The sequence below is a fragment of the Sorex araneus genome, chromosome 2, assembly GCF_027595985.1.
Source record: "Sorex araneus isolate mSorAra2 chromosome 2, mSorAra2.pri, whole genome shotgun sequence".
NCBI lineage: Eukaryota > Metazoa > Chordata > Mammalia > Eulipotyphla > Soricidae > Sorex > Sorex araneus.
In genome coordinates this window covers 283,071,459-283,087,748 of record NC_073303.1, presented here as the reverse complement: position 1 = coordinate 283,087,748, position 16,290 = coordinate 283,071,459, and the positions used below count along the sequence as shown (strand labels likewise).

The 16,290-nt window shown below is 39.3% G+C and overlaps 1 protein-coding gene across 9 annotated transcripts in view; it reads right to left on the bottom strand.

Annotated features, from left to right (window-relative positions):
* ACAP2 (ArfGAP with coiled-coil, ankyrin repeat and PH domains 2) overlaps positions 1-16,290 on the bottom strand; it is a 133,119-nt gene that overhangs the window by 60,703 nt on the left and 56,126 nt on the right. For all 9 annotated transcript variants that reach the window (XM_055128866.1, XM_055128870.1, XM_055128871.1 and 6 more), the window contains exons 3-5: positions 10,898-11,017; positions 10,086-10,139; positions 1,429-1,487 (exon numbers count right to left, since the gene is read on the bottom strand). In XM_055128866.1, coding sequence (XP_054984841.1) covers positions 1,429-1,487; positions 10,086-10,139; positions 10,898-11,017 — 233 coding nt within the window. The remainder of the gene's footprint in view (positions 1-1,428; positions 1,488-10,085; positions 10,140-10,897; positions 11,018-16,290) is intronic.

The following is a 16,290-nucleotide window of genomic DNA, read 5'->3' as shown; positions in this document are numbered from 1 at the left end:
TTCCCAACAGTGCCGCACTGGAGGCTCTTTCAGGGTCAGGGGAATGAGACCCACCATTGTTACTGGTTTTGGCATATGAATATGCCTCGGGAAGCTTGCCAGGCTCTCCCATGCTGACAGGAAACTCTGAGTAGCTTACCAGGTTCTCCGAGAGGGAGAAGTAGGCTGAAAGATTTCGTGGGACCACTTTGCAGCTGCAAGCTTCCGGGAGCTTAGTTTATAGTCTCTGGAGACTATAAACCAAGCTCCAGAGACCATTAGTAAACATAGTATACATATATAAAAACACAGACAAGTGTAAGAGTCTTGTGCTCTACTGAGCTAACCAGGGCAGGGCACTATATAGACAAAATGAAAACAAACAAAAAAAAACTTAGATGGCAATTCTACTATTTGAAATGCTTCATGAAACATATTTGCTCCAATCAATACCTAAGAGGACCACTGGGGAATATATATTATAAATTTACTTTAAAAAAAATTGTTGTACTAGTAAAAAATGGTCATCTCAATAGTCTGAAAATCTGAAACCCTTGATCTATTACTTAAGACACATGACATTTTTTTAAATTTTACTTTTCCTATTTGTGGAACTAAGCAAAATAACTTGAATATAATAATTTAAAAATAATAAAGTCAGCCTAAAAAAGAACTAAACTTAGACTTGAACGATAGCACAGTGGGTAGGGTGTTTGCCTTGCACGCGGCTGACCTGGGTTCGATTCCTCCATCCCTCTTGAGAGCCTAGCAAGCTACCAAGAGTATCCTGCCCACATGGCAGAGCCTGGCAAGCTACCCGTGGCGTATTCGATATGCCAAAAACAGCAAAAACAAGTCTCACAATGAAGACACTACTGGTGCCCACTAGAGCAAATCGATGAACAATGGGACGACAGTGCTATAGTGAATGTAGAAATGAAAAACTTTCCTGTCTGAAAGTTCAGATATTGTTTCGTTTTACTTCATATATAACATATGATGTGATAAGCAGGAAACAAAAAGCTCATACGTAGCAAAAAGCATGCACCTCCATCATGCCTTTTCTATTTTTAAGTTTTTAATTTGGGGATCACACCCAACAGTACTCAGGGGCTATGCCTGGTTTGTGCTCAGAGTTCACTCAAGGCAGTGCTCAGGGACTATATGTGGTGCCACAGATTAAACAGAGTCTGCTGCAAGCAAGATAAATCGTTTATTTACATTAATGTTTAACTCCGTAACCATCTTAGGTGTGTATTCCAGACAATTGTTTGATAGTACAAATCAAAGGCATTAAAGAGTAATTCATAAAAAAGTATAATCTACATTGTATAAAGCAAAACAAACAGAAATGATAACAACTCCCGTAATTGACAGTCCAGAGAAAGATGCCAACGCCCAGAGGTGATCATTAATTATTTTCACTTCTCTTCACTAGAATGGACTTACTCTTTAACAAAGTTCTGAAGTTGTGCCTTAATTGATCTCTGAGTTTGGTCAAATAGGATCTAAAACAAACAAAAAAATATAACAATTATAAGGGCAAACAAAGAAAACTTTTCAGGTAGTTCTACAAATACCATATCCCACCAATGGTTCAATTTAAAATTTATACCTATTTATTATTAAAGGCTACATAAAAATACATTTTAGAAAACTGAAACTTACTTCATCTTTCTAAAAAATACATTAACTCCTTTATAAAGAAAACAGATCTGCCTTAATTTTTATAGAGAGTCCAATAGAAAGCCAACTTATTTCCTTGATTATTAATTCATGTTTTAAAAAGACAAGCTAAAAGACTAACACAAATTCCTCTCCACCCATTTTAGAAATTTCTTATTCCAAGATAGCAAGACACACTTAGAAAGAGGCTAGTCATTTGCAAAGTTCTAGGGATTTAAATGTTTCACATTCTGAATCCAAATCTTTGGGCTAAATGATTAGTAACATTAGAGAAAGGGAGAAAAATAATCCCTTACAATATTATCTCACCCCCACTTAATAATGCCAATATCTAACCAACAGCTACATGTGTGATAAAGTTTTCAGGGTTTGTCATAGGAATTCAAAGTATTTGCATTTACAAATACAATCTGAAATGCAGGTCAGGTAAGCCTTCAGAAAAAATCAATAATCAGAGAGAAAAGTGATTCATTCTCTGTCTCAGAAATTCATGCACATCTCAACATGAGATGTACTCTCAGTTACTCTGGCTCCAACGCCCATTCTTTCTATTTTCATTCATTCATTCAATCAATCTTTCTTCTTTTTTTCCTCATTTACCTAAATAAAACTATTTTACCTAAAATACAAAATGAAACAAAAGAAAACTTCTGTCATAATACTTTTAAAAGGCCATTCTCTGAAATACTGTCATCAAAGAAGTTATGTTCTCTCCTAAATATGCAAACATACACACATACAGCATAGACATGTACACATTCAGGTAATTTCAAAATCTATGAATTTATTTACTGTCACTGTCACTGTCATCCCGATGCTCATCGATTTGAAAAAATTATTTTTGTATGATGTAAAACACAAATTACTAATCCCAAACTTAAAAGAAGAGATAAACAATAAAAACCAGCATGGAAGTCAACTAAAAAAGAAAACAAAATCAAGAACAACAGAAAAAAAAAATCAATGAACCCCAAAGTTCTATACAATTAGTAAACATGCAGTCAAAGTAATTACAGGGATAAAAAAAAAAAGATACAAATTTCAAATACAAAAAGAACACAGGTAACTTCATAGGTTTTACATATATTAAAAATGAAATGCATTAGAATAAATTTTTATTCCTTTCTCCCTCAAGACCCTATATTGGGGATTCACCACAAAACCTCACACGCACAGGGTAGTGCTCTATTCTGAGCCACAAATCCAGTCCGTAGGCAATTACCTTAAGTCACTAAAGTCTGGAGTAGTTGTTAAACAAAAATAATAAGTAATCTACAGTCAAAAAAAGAGACACTGATGTTTATGTTTTTATACTGATTTAAAAATGTAAATGCTGCTAAACCACATGTTAAACCATTGTGAAATTAACAACCACTGAAGTTGTATTTTAATCTACTTGTATGACTTGATCTATTACCTATTTGAATACAGTAAATATTATCTTGGCAAAACTATGTATCATTTTCCCAGGCACTGCCATTTGAATCATCCAAAACTTTTTCATAGTCACAACTGCTTGCCATTAACAATATTCCATCTTTGTTTTGCTTATACTTTTCAAAATTTTACTCCATTAATTTGTACTTGTTTTTCATAATTTTTCCAACAAAGTATACATGGGTTTCTTTAGTATCATCATATCTTAGTATGAGGTACCATTACTGCAATATTACTGGGTTGGGTTATTTTTATTTATTTATTTATTTATTGGTGGAGTGGGAGTTGTTACTCCTTGATTTCTACTAATTTTTGCTATGGGTGTTAATCAGAGTCTGACTCATGAAAATTCACATTGTTAAAACATTTTTAATATAAAATTAGCTACTCATAATTAATTCCCTTAAATGAGATGACAGGTTTTCACATTCAAACATATTTTCAAAATTTAATTTTTTCTATCATACCTGAAGGTTAACAGTTGAACTAAAACCAGTATTTTCTGTCTTTTAACTACATCTTAATCTTAAAATCCTTCAATATACTTTCAAACACTTTTAAAGGACGTAAATTGAGCTGGAGTGACAGTACAGAAGGCTAGGTGCTTGTGTTACATAAGCCAACCCCAGTTCTGTCCCTGGTACCACTTGCAGTTCCCCGAGCGCCACTAGAGGCCACTCCTGAGCAGGAGCAGCCTGTGAACACCACCAGGTGTGGCTCAGCCTTATCATGCATAAAATCACAAATAAGTAAAAATCATAAACAGTACATCATAGAGAATAAAACTTATCATTTTATATCACCAACTGTAAATCAACAGTAAAAACTAGTTAACTGTATCTTTCAGTGAGTCAGTCAAAAAAAATTTTTTTTAATAGTATAAATGATTTTACTATCTCCATAGTAGAATGACTTGGTAGAGGGTTTGGGCCACACCTGACAGTGCTCAGGGCTTACTCCTGGCTGTGTGCTCCGGGATCACTTCCGGTGGTGAACTATACGGAAGCTAGGGATCAAACCCGGGCGGGCCACATTCAAGGCAAGTACCTGAATCACAGTATCATCTCTCCAGCTCTGTGAAACAATTTTTATTGATGGTTATTTTCCCACCACAACCAACAACCTTTTCATTAAATAATGCATAAACTCATAATATCAATACAAAGAAGACAGTCCAAAATTTTCTCTTTGACCCAAATATTTTTACTTTAATTATTAACAAAGCAATTGGTATCAAGAAAATCACATGCAAAATGTCCACTTTACACAGCAGACTTCTCCTCTGAACTGCAAACATAACATAAAAAAAGTCTGCTTTTATAAATTTGTTACAGTATCAGTTTAAGAAACAATTTCCAAGGTTATCCACTTAAGAAACAGTCAAAATGCCTGGGACAACTGCAGAATTGCACGAGACACCAACCTGCAAAGAAATGCTGCACAAGATTAGAAAAATATGTGACCCTTTAAAAAATTCAACTAAGGTTAAACTATGATTTCTGAAGCAAAGGCAACTGAAAATGTGCCACATTCAAAAGAGAGAATTAACAGATATAACTGATAAGATGCCGCAAACACTGCTATAATCACTGTATTAAAATCAACTATAATCAAAAAGCGTTCAATGCACAGTGCTGCTTCCACACACAGGGTAACAGGAATAGTTAAATATTTTCAATTATCTTTGAAGAACGGGGGTGGGAGGCGTTGTTGATGTTGGCTTTGCTTGGGACGGAGGCCACAGAGGGCCGTGCTCAAGACTCACACCTGTCTGCACTCAGGGACCCTTCCTGACGGGGCTCCAGGAACCATAGGTGGGGCCTCATCCATCCCGACACACGCAAGGCAAGCGCCTTAATTCGATGTACAACCCTTCTGGCCTCTAGCACCCTATTTTTCAGAGATTATGTTCACAGAAATTAGCTCAATTAAAATAACTTTTCAAGGGGTCCAAGAGACAGTTCAATAGGACAAGAAATTTAATGCAAACATGGCATGTGGGAGTTTCGGGTACAATCCCAAGTGCCACATATATATTTCACATATATATACACATATATGTATATGTGTGTGTATATATATATACACATTATATATATGATTTTTAAGTCCCAAGGATGTGGGTCTGTGAAGAGTGTAAGCTTAGCATGTGTGAGGCCCAGATTCAACTCTCAGGAGCACCAAAAAATAAGACTATTTTTAAAGATCTGAAATGCTGTACAAATTCGATATGTAATATCTTCCCCAAAACTATGTGCTTAAAAGAAACCATTTAAGTATTAACTTGTTATAACTCTATTCAAAAAATAAACATCTTTTACTAATACCCAAGTAAGAAATGACATGTTTTTCCCTGGAAGACTCCACAGTGTCCTATATAACCACCAGTTTCTGTCAGTGTCCAGGCAATGAGAACAGTTAGAAAGTACTGAACCACGGGGTCTCACTACCTAGAACCACTTGTGTGAATAGACAACTGTAATATGAAAATTAAACCTTAGTCAAATTTTTTAAAGGGTCACATATTTTTCTAATCTTGTGCAGCATTTCCGTTTGAAGGCTGCATTTTGCAAACAATATAACCAAATAAATAACACAACAAATAACATAATAAATATTTATAATAAATAAATAACAAATAAATAACACAAATTTCTTATACCAACAGCAAGTATAAGACTTCAAAAGAGCCCCCAGTGATGCTATAGAAAACTGAATTCTAGGAAAAGGTATCAGTACATCCCTAGAATATAGTAAATGCAGCATAGGTGACCTGGAAAGAAAGCTCTGGAAAAGTACTAGTTAAAGAATAACCCTGGAAAATGATCATTCTATAAGGAATAAGAAAGAGTTTTATCTATTTTTTACAAAGAAATTAAATCACAGATTACTCCAAATTATTTGTATTAATGAGTAGGTCATCTAACCTCAATCTAACTTTAATCTTGGCCAGTCACAAATGGTGCTACTAATTCAAACGATCATTTAAGACTAAAATTTATTTCATAGATGACATTTTTTAGAGTACCCAGCCTTTTATCCTCACAAAAACTCATATGCCAAATCCTAAGCACTAAGCCTCTGACAGAATACAAAGCAGATTCCAGCATCCCTGTCTTTGAAAAGCTAATTGCCTTACTCTGTTAAAACTTCCTTTATCCAACAGTGCTATTAATTACAATTTCACTGGTGAGAATATTTTACTAAGAACTCCTATTTAAGGATTTTTTCACACCTTAACAAAAGGCTCTTATATATTTAAATTTTAATTTAAAGGCCAAAGAGATAGCATACCAGGTAGTGTGCCCAAGAGATAATGCATCAGTCTTCCATGTACACTGCCAACCTGGGTTCGATCCCTGGCACCAATATGGTCTGATGAGCACTGCCAGAAGTTTGATGAGTAAGCCCTGAGCAGCACCAGGTACAGCCCCAAAGCAACAACAACAAAAGAAAGCGTAACGATACATGATCATGCGATCTTTACAGTGAAGTCACCTAATAAAGCTGCTCATTTTACAGAGGAGGAAAGTAAAGCTTAAAATAGCAGCACAGCTATTCCCAGGGAGACAATTATGCAAATAACTGGCATGTGACAGTAAACAAGGCATGTGACATCCTTATGCTATTCCAGTTAAAGAAAAGTATACAGAGTTATGAGGAAAAAAAACTTTTGCCAAGAAGTAAGAATGCAGTTTCAAGTAGAAACAAGTCTCGTCTACTGAGAGAGAAACAGAGAGACAAGTATTTAGCACAAAGAAACAAAACACCAGATAACAAAGACAGCAAAGCATCATGAAAAGAAAGAAAATTTAAAGTAAATCAAGGTCTCACAACATCATACTAGAAGGGTTTAAGAAGCTACAAAAAGAACTGCGGGAATTAAATTACAAAGGCAGCAAGACATCCAGGTGTGGTGTTCAAGTTTCCTAGATATCCACAGAAATGGCGCATGTAGATACACACAAGCTAACCAACTTCCACCTTTCAGATCTCTTAGCAGAAACACAGATGGGCAGTGATTGCCTCTTACTCTTTTGAAGGAGATGTATTTAGGCAGCATAAATTTCACAGTCAAAAGAGATCCTGAGGTTTCTCAAGTATAAATAAGGGCTGTAGAAGGAAAAATTTTTTTGTTTTTGCTTTTTGGGTCACACCCAGCGATGCATAGGGGTTACTCCTGGCTCTGCACTCAGGAATTACCCCTGGCGGTGCTCAGGGGACCACATGGGATGCTGGGAATCGAACCCGGGTCGGCTGCGTGCAAGGCAAACGCCCTCCCCGCTGTACTATTGCTCCAGCCCCTAGAAGGAAAATTTAAAGAGCATGAAATACTTGACTATTTGTTGTGCTCTGCCACCCATTTAAGAAACCTTCACTGTTTAATGATTACAAAAGGCACTGGAGAATTTCTGTAAGTTTATAATCTCTGCCTTCTTCGCCCTGCCCCAAGTATCTCTCTTTGACCAAGAACTCTCCCAGGCGCCAGGCAGCAGAAGTGAACAGAGCAAGCATTCAGGGCCAGATACTTAGAAGTAGCAGACAAGAAAAATGCATGCATGTTAAGAACCAGATCATATGTAAGCATACACACGATTGGCAAGTACATGTGTAAAAAGAACGACAAAAACTGACCGCGGGTGGAGGGGCAGGGGTGTCCAAGGAGGCCTCTCTGAGAGGCAGGGCGGAGGGGAACAAGCGGGAGGAGACTACAGGAAGAGAAGGAAGACTGTGAGGAAGCCAGAGCCAGACCGTGCTCACAGACACACAGCAAACGCACAAGGTGCAGGAGATCAGAATGGCTCTGACCTGTTCGAAGAACAAAGAAGGATGTGGCTTGATGGGCGAACAAACACTCCGTGTGTTGATCCCCAGCACACCCGTCTCGCAAGCCCTGCCAGGCGTGATCCCTGAGCACAGAGCCAGAAGAAAGCCCTGAGGAGAGCCTGGTGTCGCCCCCAAAACTACAAGAGGAGAGCAGAAAGGAGGGATGGGCCGAGAGGCAGAAGAGAGGAGAAAAAAGAAACCCGTGCATCTATCTCGCAGGCGCCCTTCCCCGCGAGGAGTTTAAGGTCTGCCAGTGGGAGAGGGTGTCAGACAGGGCCAGAGAAACAGTTTGCAGGTGAGCCTCTGCACAGGGCCCTGGGCTTGATCCTTGGTACTCGAGGCCTCCCAGAGCCAATGTTGCAGCCCTGGTGGCCCCCATCATCCCCGGGGGAGTCTGGCCCAAAACCAGGCAAGGAGACCATGAGAAAGCACTTTTCCTTCCCTGCTTCATCAGCGAGCAACTGTAAGCTACTCAACCGCATCCGTGACCCTGCGCAGGGCCAACAGTTCTTTGGCTCTTAGAGCAGTAAGAAGAAGTTATGTTCTGACTTCCTGGCTGGGTGAGTGACAACAGCAACCCTCTCAACAGCCAGGGGCTGACCAATTCTCTGAGACACCACTTTCACTTAGATCCCTCTAGCCCTACGGGGCAGCTGACTTCCCGCACTGATTAATCACCAGGTCGCAACACCTGTGGTAGCCAATCCCCCACATTAAAGCCTCTGAGTCAGAAAGATCCTAGGCATCTCCATTTCCCCAAGTTTCCCTGCCAACCAACAGACTACACAGGAAGATATATCACTCCCCAGAACCGCCTTACACAAGCTTTCTTCCTCACAACATCCTTACAGATAGGGGTGGTATATTCTATTCTTCCTACTTTACAGAACAGTAAAAGGAACGAAGTCAGGTGATTAATACGCTTTCCAAAAAGACAATGCAGTTAATAAGTTAAACCTAAACTCAATCTAAGTAATTTTTTACAATGTTCTTCACAATGTTTGCTTTCGATTTAAGGAAGGAAAAGAAAACATGATTAAAGCAAGCTCAGGAAACCATCAGTGCATTGACACAATGGCACTAGCTTTCAAGGCCTCAACACTCTTGAAACAATTTATATACCTGGTTTCAAACAAACCTGAATTTTTAGTATTTAATTTAATAAAAATATAACAGCTTATAAAAAACTTTGAAAATTTCTTTACAGAAGAAATTTTAATATACACATAAAAAAAAAAAAACCCACCCCACGGTGCTGGAGTAATGGCACTGCAGATAAGGCGCTTGCCCTGCACGCGGCTGACCTGGGTTCTGAAGTGAGTATTTGCACATGGTAATTTGGTACAGTTAATTTTTGAAATTAAAAAGTTATCAAAGAACTTCATCGTTGATATGCTGATTGAAACAAGTGTGTTCTTTTTTCTTTTTTTCCTGTGGTGCTGGGATCAAACTCACGTCCTCATATATGTGAAGCTTGGATTCTACCACTGAGACACATGCCTGACCTCTCAAAAAAATTTTTTTAATAAGTTTACTAAAGAATCAAAACTTACCAGACTATTTTTAAAAAGTGTTAACACTCTTCCGATAGACAGCTGTTAGTAAATTAGTTTTGAAGTAATGAATAATTATAGTGAAGTTTTACAGACTTTATAAGGAAACTTTCCAACATTACTAAAGTAGTACAAAACACTCATATTTTAAGAATAAATGCTCTTAACTTTTAAGCACATAAAAAGGAAACATTTGCAAGGACTTTTTTTTTAAAAAAAAAGTTAATTTTAGTATTTTTTAAAAATTCTTGAACAAACTGCTTAAAAGCTTACAACTTAATGGGGGGAAATGCACATGAAACATAATTTACTGGTTGTATATTTCATTAAGTTTCCGATATTAGAATGTGAAATAAAATGCCTATATCTCCTCCCCCCCCATTCATACGCGCGCTCTCTCTCTCTCTCTCTCTCTCACACACACACACACACACACACACACACATGCACATACACACAGACATATTTTAAATCCATCCAACTAAAGGGTTGCTGGTAAATTAGTAGTGAATTTTAACTTAACTAATTTCATAAATTACTGCCACTCATGGAAGGTATTAAATATTAATCCAGGATCATTAACACCTACTTACTGATACTTACTGTGTGAAAGTTTATCATTTCTTGAAGGCTGTCAGAAAATTTGGTCAAACTTGTCTATGAGAAAGGAAAATAAAAAGAGAAAGAAAATAAAATAATTTAAGAACTATTAAAATAGGCCACAAAAATGTTACTTCTCTCTTTCTCAGAAAAATCAAGTTACACTGCATCGTACATAATATGTACTTCAAGAACAAACTGACGACCTCATTAATATGCCCTTACAGAGAGATCATGACTACATGCAATAACATAAAACCCTAGAACGAGGTGGGAGAGTCCTGCCCTAATAACAGCATTATGCTAAGAAGAACAATCCATATAAATATAAAGGCAAGACTGAGTGTATCAACACTGTGCCCATTTAGGCATGTATGTACTAGGCCCATTTATCCACCAATTATTATTTCTTCACCAGTTACTATTCCTGATGAAAGAAATATTGTAATACCACACAGCAGAGCATGGGTTGTGAGCTAACCCAAACTGGAACCTGAGCAGAATGTGCCTATGAAGGTCACTAGGTGTGCAGTTATACTCATTCTGCCTCTATGGGCAGCTAAAAATAAGCATAATCCTGTGCCCCCTCTTTGGACCTCAGGTAAAGGCCTCGAATCACCCAGAAACAGTAAACATATTCACAATGTGAGCCAAGCATCGACTTCTGACCTCGAGAGGTCATTATGGAGACTAGCAGCACCCTGGTGAGAGTCTCTGCCTTCAGCACCATTATAACTATTAAAAACAAATGGATCCATACTTATTGCCTGTCTTGTGGCGTTCATCATTCCAACCGTAACTTTAGTAATACTAACCTCCACTACAGCATCTTTACTAGAATATTGTGCAAGATCTCGGATCCCATTCATAAACTGTTTGTTTGCAACACAAAAGGCTTTTCCTGTATCAATCATCACAATACAAAGCTTCACAAGCTAGAAGAGAAAAAAATGAGAGTATATATAATGGATTAAAAGCAATTTTATAATACAAAAAAATAATTTTATAAATTATTTATATGAACAAATATTGGTAATAGCCTAGCTAAAATTAATATCTAGCAACAGCCTAGTTAAAATAAATTATGCATTCTAAAACAGATTCACTGAAAATTATTTTCCCCCTACTTTAAGTAAACTCATATTAAAGTTATATTCCACAAGCCAATACTCTCAGGTTCATAGATTGTATGATAATATCAAAACAAACCCCAAAAAATCATTTTATCAAGCTAAAAATCAATCCTACAAATTTTAACTCCATAAAAATGTACCACTTAAAATTTAAGAAAAGGAAACTTGAAGTACAGCAAAAGGTATAACAAAAAATAGTTAAGTTTTTTAAATTCTGTAGTATTTTTAAGGAGGAGAGGGGAATAAACAGGTATGGTGGGTTGGTCATACAAACTAAGCAAAAGTTTCAGTATGAGAATGAGCCTCACATAAAGACTAAAGAGGAAGAGGAGGAGGGAGGAAAGAAAAACAAGAGAATGATTTCGCCAAAGTCAGGAGATAACAAGGCATCAAAAGACAGACAGATGATGTTTATGTTTAAAATTCACAAAGGTCAAGTTTTAAAAGACTCTAAAAGCATCTACTGTGCTCAGTGATAAAGAATTATTAGCATCCTTGGCAAGAAGAGCTTAAAGAGAAACCAACAGAGAGGGCTGCAAGAAGACAGAACACCGGATCAATGTTCCCCAAGTCAGAATCTGCGAAATACACCGCAGGAATACTCTAAAACAGAATTAGGATTCTGTGATAAATCAAATTAGGAAAATTGAATTTAAAAAAGCAAACACTTTTTCATTGCTTGTTTGCTGTGTTTTAGCTGGGGGGGGGGGGGCGGGCAGGTAATACAGGACAGAGCTCAGAGTCCCTTCCAGCGGTGCTGGGGACTGAACCCAAAGTTTCAGAATACAGACAATGTGCTTTTGAGCAGCCTCCCCAGCGCTACTGCAAAAGTTTCCAGAGTTTTGAGTACATTCATCTGGCATCAGAGGGTGGGTCCAGCAGTAAGGTATTTGCACATAACCTACCTGGCTTTGATCCCCAGCATCACAGAGTCCCCCAAGGGCTGATCCCTGAGTGAGGAGTAAGCTCTGAGCACCACCGAGTACGGCCCCCAAATCACATATCAAATGTGTTCGTGTGTGTGTGTGTGTGTGTGTGTGTGTGTTAAATTTTCTTGAGAAGAGATAAAATATGCAGCCCTTCAAAATCCGTGTTTGACATGGATTTTGCTTTAGAAGAGTAATTCTTACAAAACCAAATTCCACAAAACCCACTGAAAGGGCCCAGAGAAATAGCTAGAAGGCTTAAAGCATTGGGGCTGGAGCGATAGCACATTGGGTAGGGCGTTTGCCTCGCATGTAGCCAACCCGGGTTCAATTCCCAGCATCCCATATGGTTCCCTGAACACCACCAGAAATAATTCCTGAGTGCATTGCCAGGTGTGACCCAAAAAAGGAAAAAAAAAAAAGGAGGCTTAAAGCATCCGCCTTGCGAGTGTCTGGTCATGAGTTCAAATCCCCAGTGCCCCACATGCACCGAGCACTACTCTGGTGACTGTGCTATCTGCCATCCCTGGTGCCACAGGTAATTATGGGAGCCCCATAAAGGTGCAGCCTCTGGTGCCCACACAGCTGGGAAGTGCAGCCTCGGGTGAGCACCACAACCCTGACTAGTGTGCCCCACTACAAGGGTGCCCAATAGACGAGCTGTGGGCAAGCACCACACTAAGAGTGTGGAAACCTCTGCAAGCAAGTGGCTGAGTGTGCAAGCAGTACACCCTGACGCTGATCTGAGTGCATCAACCTAAGGTGAGCCCTGGTGAGCACTGTAGCTGAAACTGTGAGAGCAGCCAGACACATGTGTGCAGAACAGCAGCATAGGGAGGGCGGAGGAGGAGAGGAATTAAACAAACAAAGATGGTTAAACCAATCTGAGAAATGCTTGCAGATTCATCTTTAAGAATCTAATTTAAAAACTCTGGGGCCTGAGTGATAGTCCTGCAAGGAGGGTGCTTGCCTTGCACAAGGACGAACTGGGTTGGATCCCTGGCACCCCACATGGTGCCCAAGCCCAGCCAATAATGATCCCTGAGCACAGAGCCAGGAGTAAATCCTGAGCTTCACCAGTGTTGCCACAGAACAAAAATAAAAACAGAAAAGAAAAAAAAATTAAGGATGCCTTAAAAACGGAAAAAACATTTTTAAAGTTCATACAGAGTAATCAACCAATGGAAAAGAAAAGAAGGCCGGAAGGATAGTTCCAAAGGTAAGCACACACTTTGTACCTGCGAGTCCCGGGTTTGATCTTCAGAACTGCATGATCCTCTGAGCACCACTAGAAGCGGGCTCTGAGTATCACTAGTGTGACCCAAAAGCTTCTCCCCACAAAAATTGAGGATCAGCAAGACAGCTCAACAGGCTGAACACGTAGTTGCTTGCAGGAAGCCCAGGTGTTATCCCTGGCACTACACTGTCCCCTAAGCACTGCTCAGGGCAACCCCCAAGCACTGAGCTCAGAGTCACCCCTTAAGGGTGCGGCCCAAGAAACAAAAATCTTGAGACAGAGTAAGGAGGTATGGCCATCAGTCCTGTGTGTTCCATATCATAGGCACAACAGTTTAGAGGGGGCTGGAAGCCTGCCACTAGTGGGAGGTGCGGGCGGGGCAGTCAGGACAGAGAAGGGACCACTGTGATAATACAGTTGGAAAGGACCACTTGGGACAAGAACTAAGTGCTGAAAGGAAGTAAAGGGATATACATGGTAACCTACAATGCCTAAAAGAGGAGAGAGAAAGAGACAGAGAGAGACAGAGAGAGGGAGAGAGAGCAAGGAGAAGTGTCTGTCAGAGGCAGGCTGAGGGGTGGCAGGAGGGAAACTGGAGACATCGGTGATCTCAGTGGTGGAAAATACACACTGGTGAAAGGGCAAGTGTTGGTATATTGCATGACTGAAACCAAATCATGACCAACTTTGTAACTATATCTCATGGTGATTCAATTTTTGAAACAAATAAATAAAAAATTCAGACTAAAATATATCACAAATTGGTCAATAAAATAGACAGTCAAGAAAAGGTACTACTTCATTGAAAGCAGTATTACTTAATTATACTAACACTAAAACCGATTTGGGGGGGGACAGAATCATCCAATAAATGACACAAGGACATTAAGTTGTAAGAGATAAAAGTAACTAACTTGGATTCTAAATCCTCAAATTAATTTCAAATGGATTAAAGATTTAAAATAAAGGTTAAACAAGAAAACAAGAGGCTGTATTTTTTTAGTAATTTCAAAGTGGGTAAAATCTTTTGAGAAAAAAGCAAAACTCAACAGCCATTGAAAAACTGACCAACTCAAGTACTTAAAAACAAAATATTTCTACCAAAAAAAAAAAAAAACTTAACTAACAAATTCAGTCAAAAGACAATAGTGAAAGAACTAACCACAAGTCACATGGGATGGTTTTCCATACCATAAGAATGGATATACAAATCACTTTTGAAAATCAATCCGCTTCTGAAAAAGAGTATCAGTTGTGTCTAGGTACTTCTGAGAAAAAGAAACTCAGATATGCTTCTGCCTATCACTGTATCACTGTCATCCCGTTACTCAACGATTTGCTCGAGTGGGCACCAGTAACGTCTCCATCGTGAGACTTGTTGTTACTGTTTTTGGCATATCAAATATTCCACGGGGAGCTTGCCAGGCTCTGCCGTGCGGGCAGGATACTCTTGGTAGCTTGCCAGGCTCTCCAAGAGGGGCAGAGGAATCGAACCCGGGTCGGCCTCATGCAAGGCAAATGCCCTACCCATTATGCTATCGCTCCAGCCCCTTCTGCCTATTAAAGAAATAAAAAAAAAAAAAACCTCAATTTCACTCTTAGAATATATCACACAGATATGTTTGTACATAAGCCATGTGACAACATGTGAAGCCAAGTGTTACCACACAGTGAAACACCTGAAGCAGTGCAAGTGTCCATCAGTGAGCCTGCGGGTAAGTAAGAAGCCAGGCAAGGAAACACAGTTCACACGTTAAAGAGAAAAGGCACGACAGAATGTGTGTCTCAGGAGCAGGGCACGAGTGAGGCCCACTCACTGGCACCACCACCGAGAAAGAAAGAACAAGAGGCAGTTCATAGTAAATAATAAGGAATAATATCTAAGAAAAGCAAAATGTAGAGCAGCATGGTTTTGTTGAATAGGAATCAAAAAGTACAAATAAAATATCTTTCGTGTGTTTAGAAGCCTTTTGTGAGGTCACAAGAAACTCAGTTTCTCCTTAAGCAAACAGCTTAGAATACAAGTTTTTTACAATATAGATTCATAAATGATTTACTCAACAAATTTAAAATGCAAAAAAAGAAATGGAAGGAAGGAAGGAAGGAAGGAAGGAAGGAAGGAAGGAAGGAAGGAAGGAAGGAAGGAAGGAAGGAAGGAAGGAAGGAAGGAAGGAAGGAAGGGAAGGATGCAGAGAGGGAGGGAGGGAGGGAGGGAGGAAGGAAGGAAGGAAGGAAGGAAGGAAGGAAGGAAGGAAGGAAGGAAGGAAGGAAGGAAGGAAGGAAGGAAGGAAGGAAGGGAGGGAGGGAGGGAGGGAGGGAGGGAAAGAGGGAGGGAGGCAGGCAGGCATGATATTGTAACTCAATAACTGAGTTACAAAACCACATTGTAAAAAGGCTTAAGAAAATATTGGGGCTGGAGCAATAGTACAGCGGGTAGGGTGTTTGCCTTGCACGCGGCCAACCCGGGTTCGATTCCCATCATCCCATATGGTCCCCCAAAAACCGCCAGGAGTGATTCCTGAGTGCATGAGCCAGGAGTAACCCCTGTGCATTGCCGGGTGTGACCCAAAAGCAACAACAACAAAAATACACAACATTATTAGTACACAGTAATTGGTGCAGGGTAATTACTCAATAATTGGTGCTTCTTTATCAGCAGTGAAGTCCCCTTATAGCTGTTTATTTGTTTTGTATTCATTTGAGAGAAACCTGAACGTCTTTATACACTCTGTTTATAGGCCACATCCAGCAATACTCAAGGGCTACTCCTGGCTCTGCACTCAGGTCACTCCAGACAATGCTAAGGGAACCACACATGGTGCTGGGGACTGAACCAGAGTCAGCTGCATGCAAGGTATATGCCATAACTCCTCATCTGCAGCCAAATCTTTATATACTTACAGAGGTGGTAA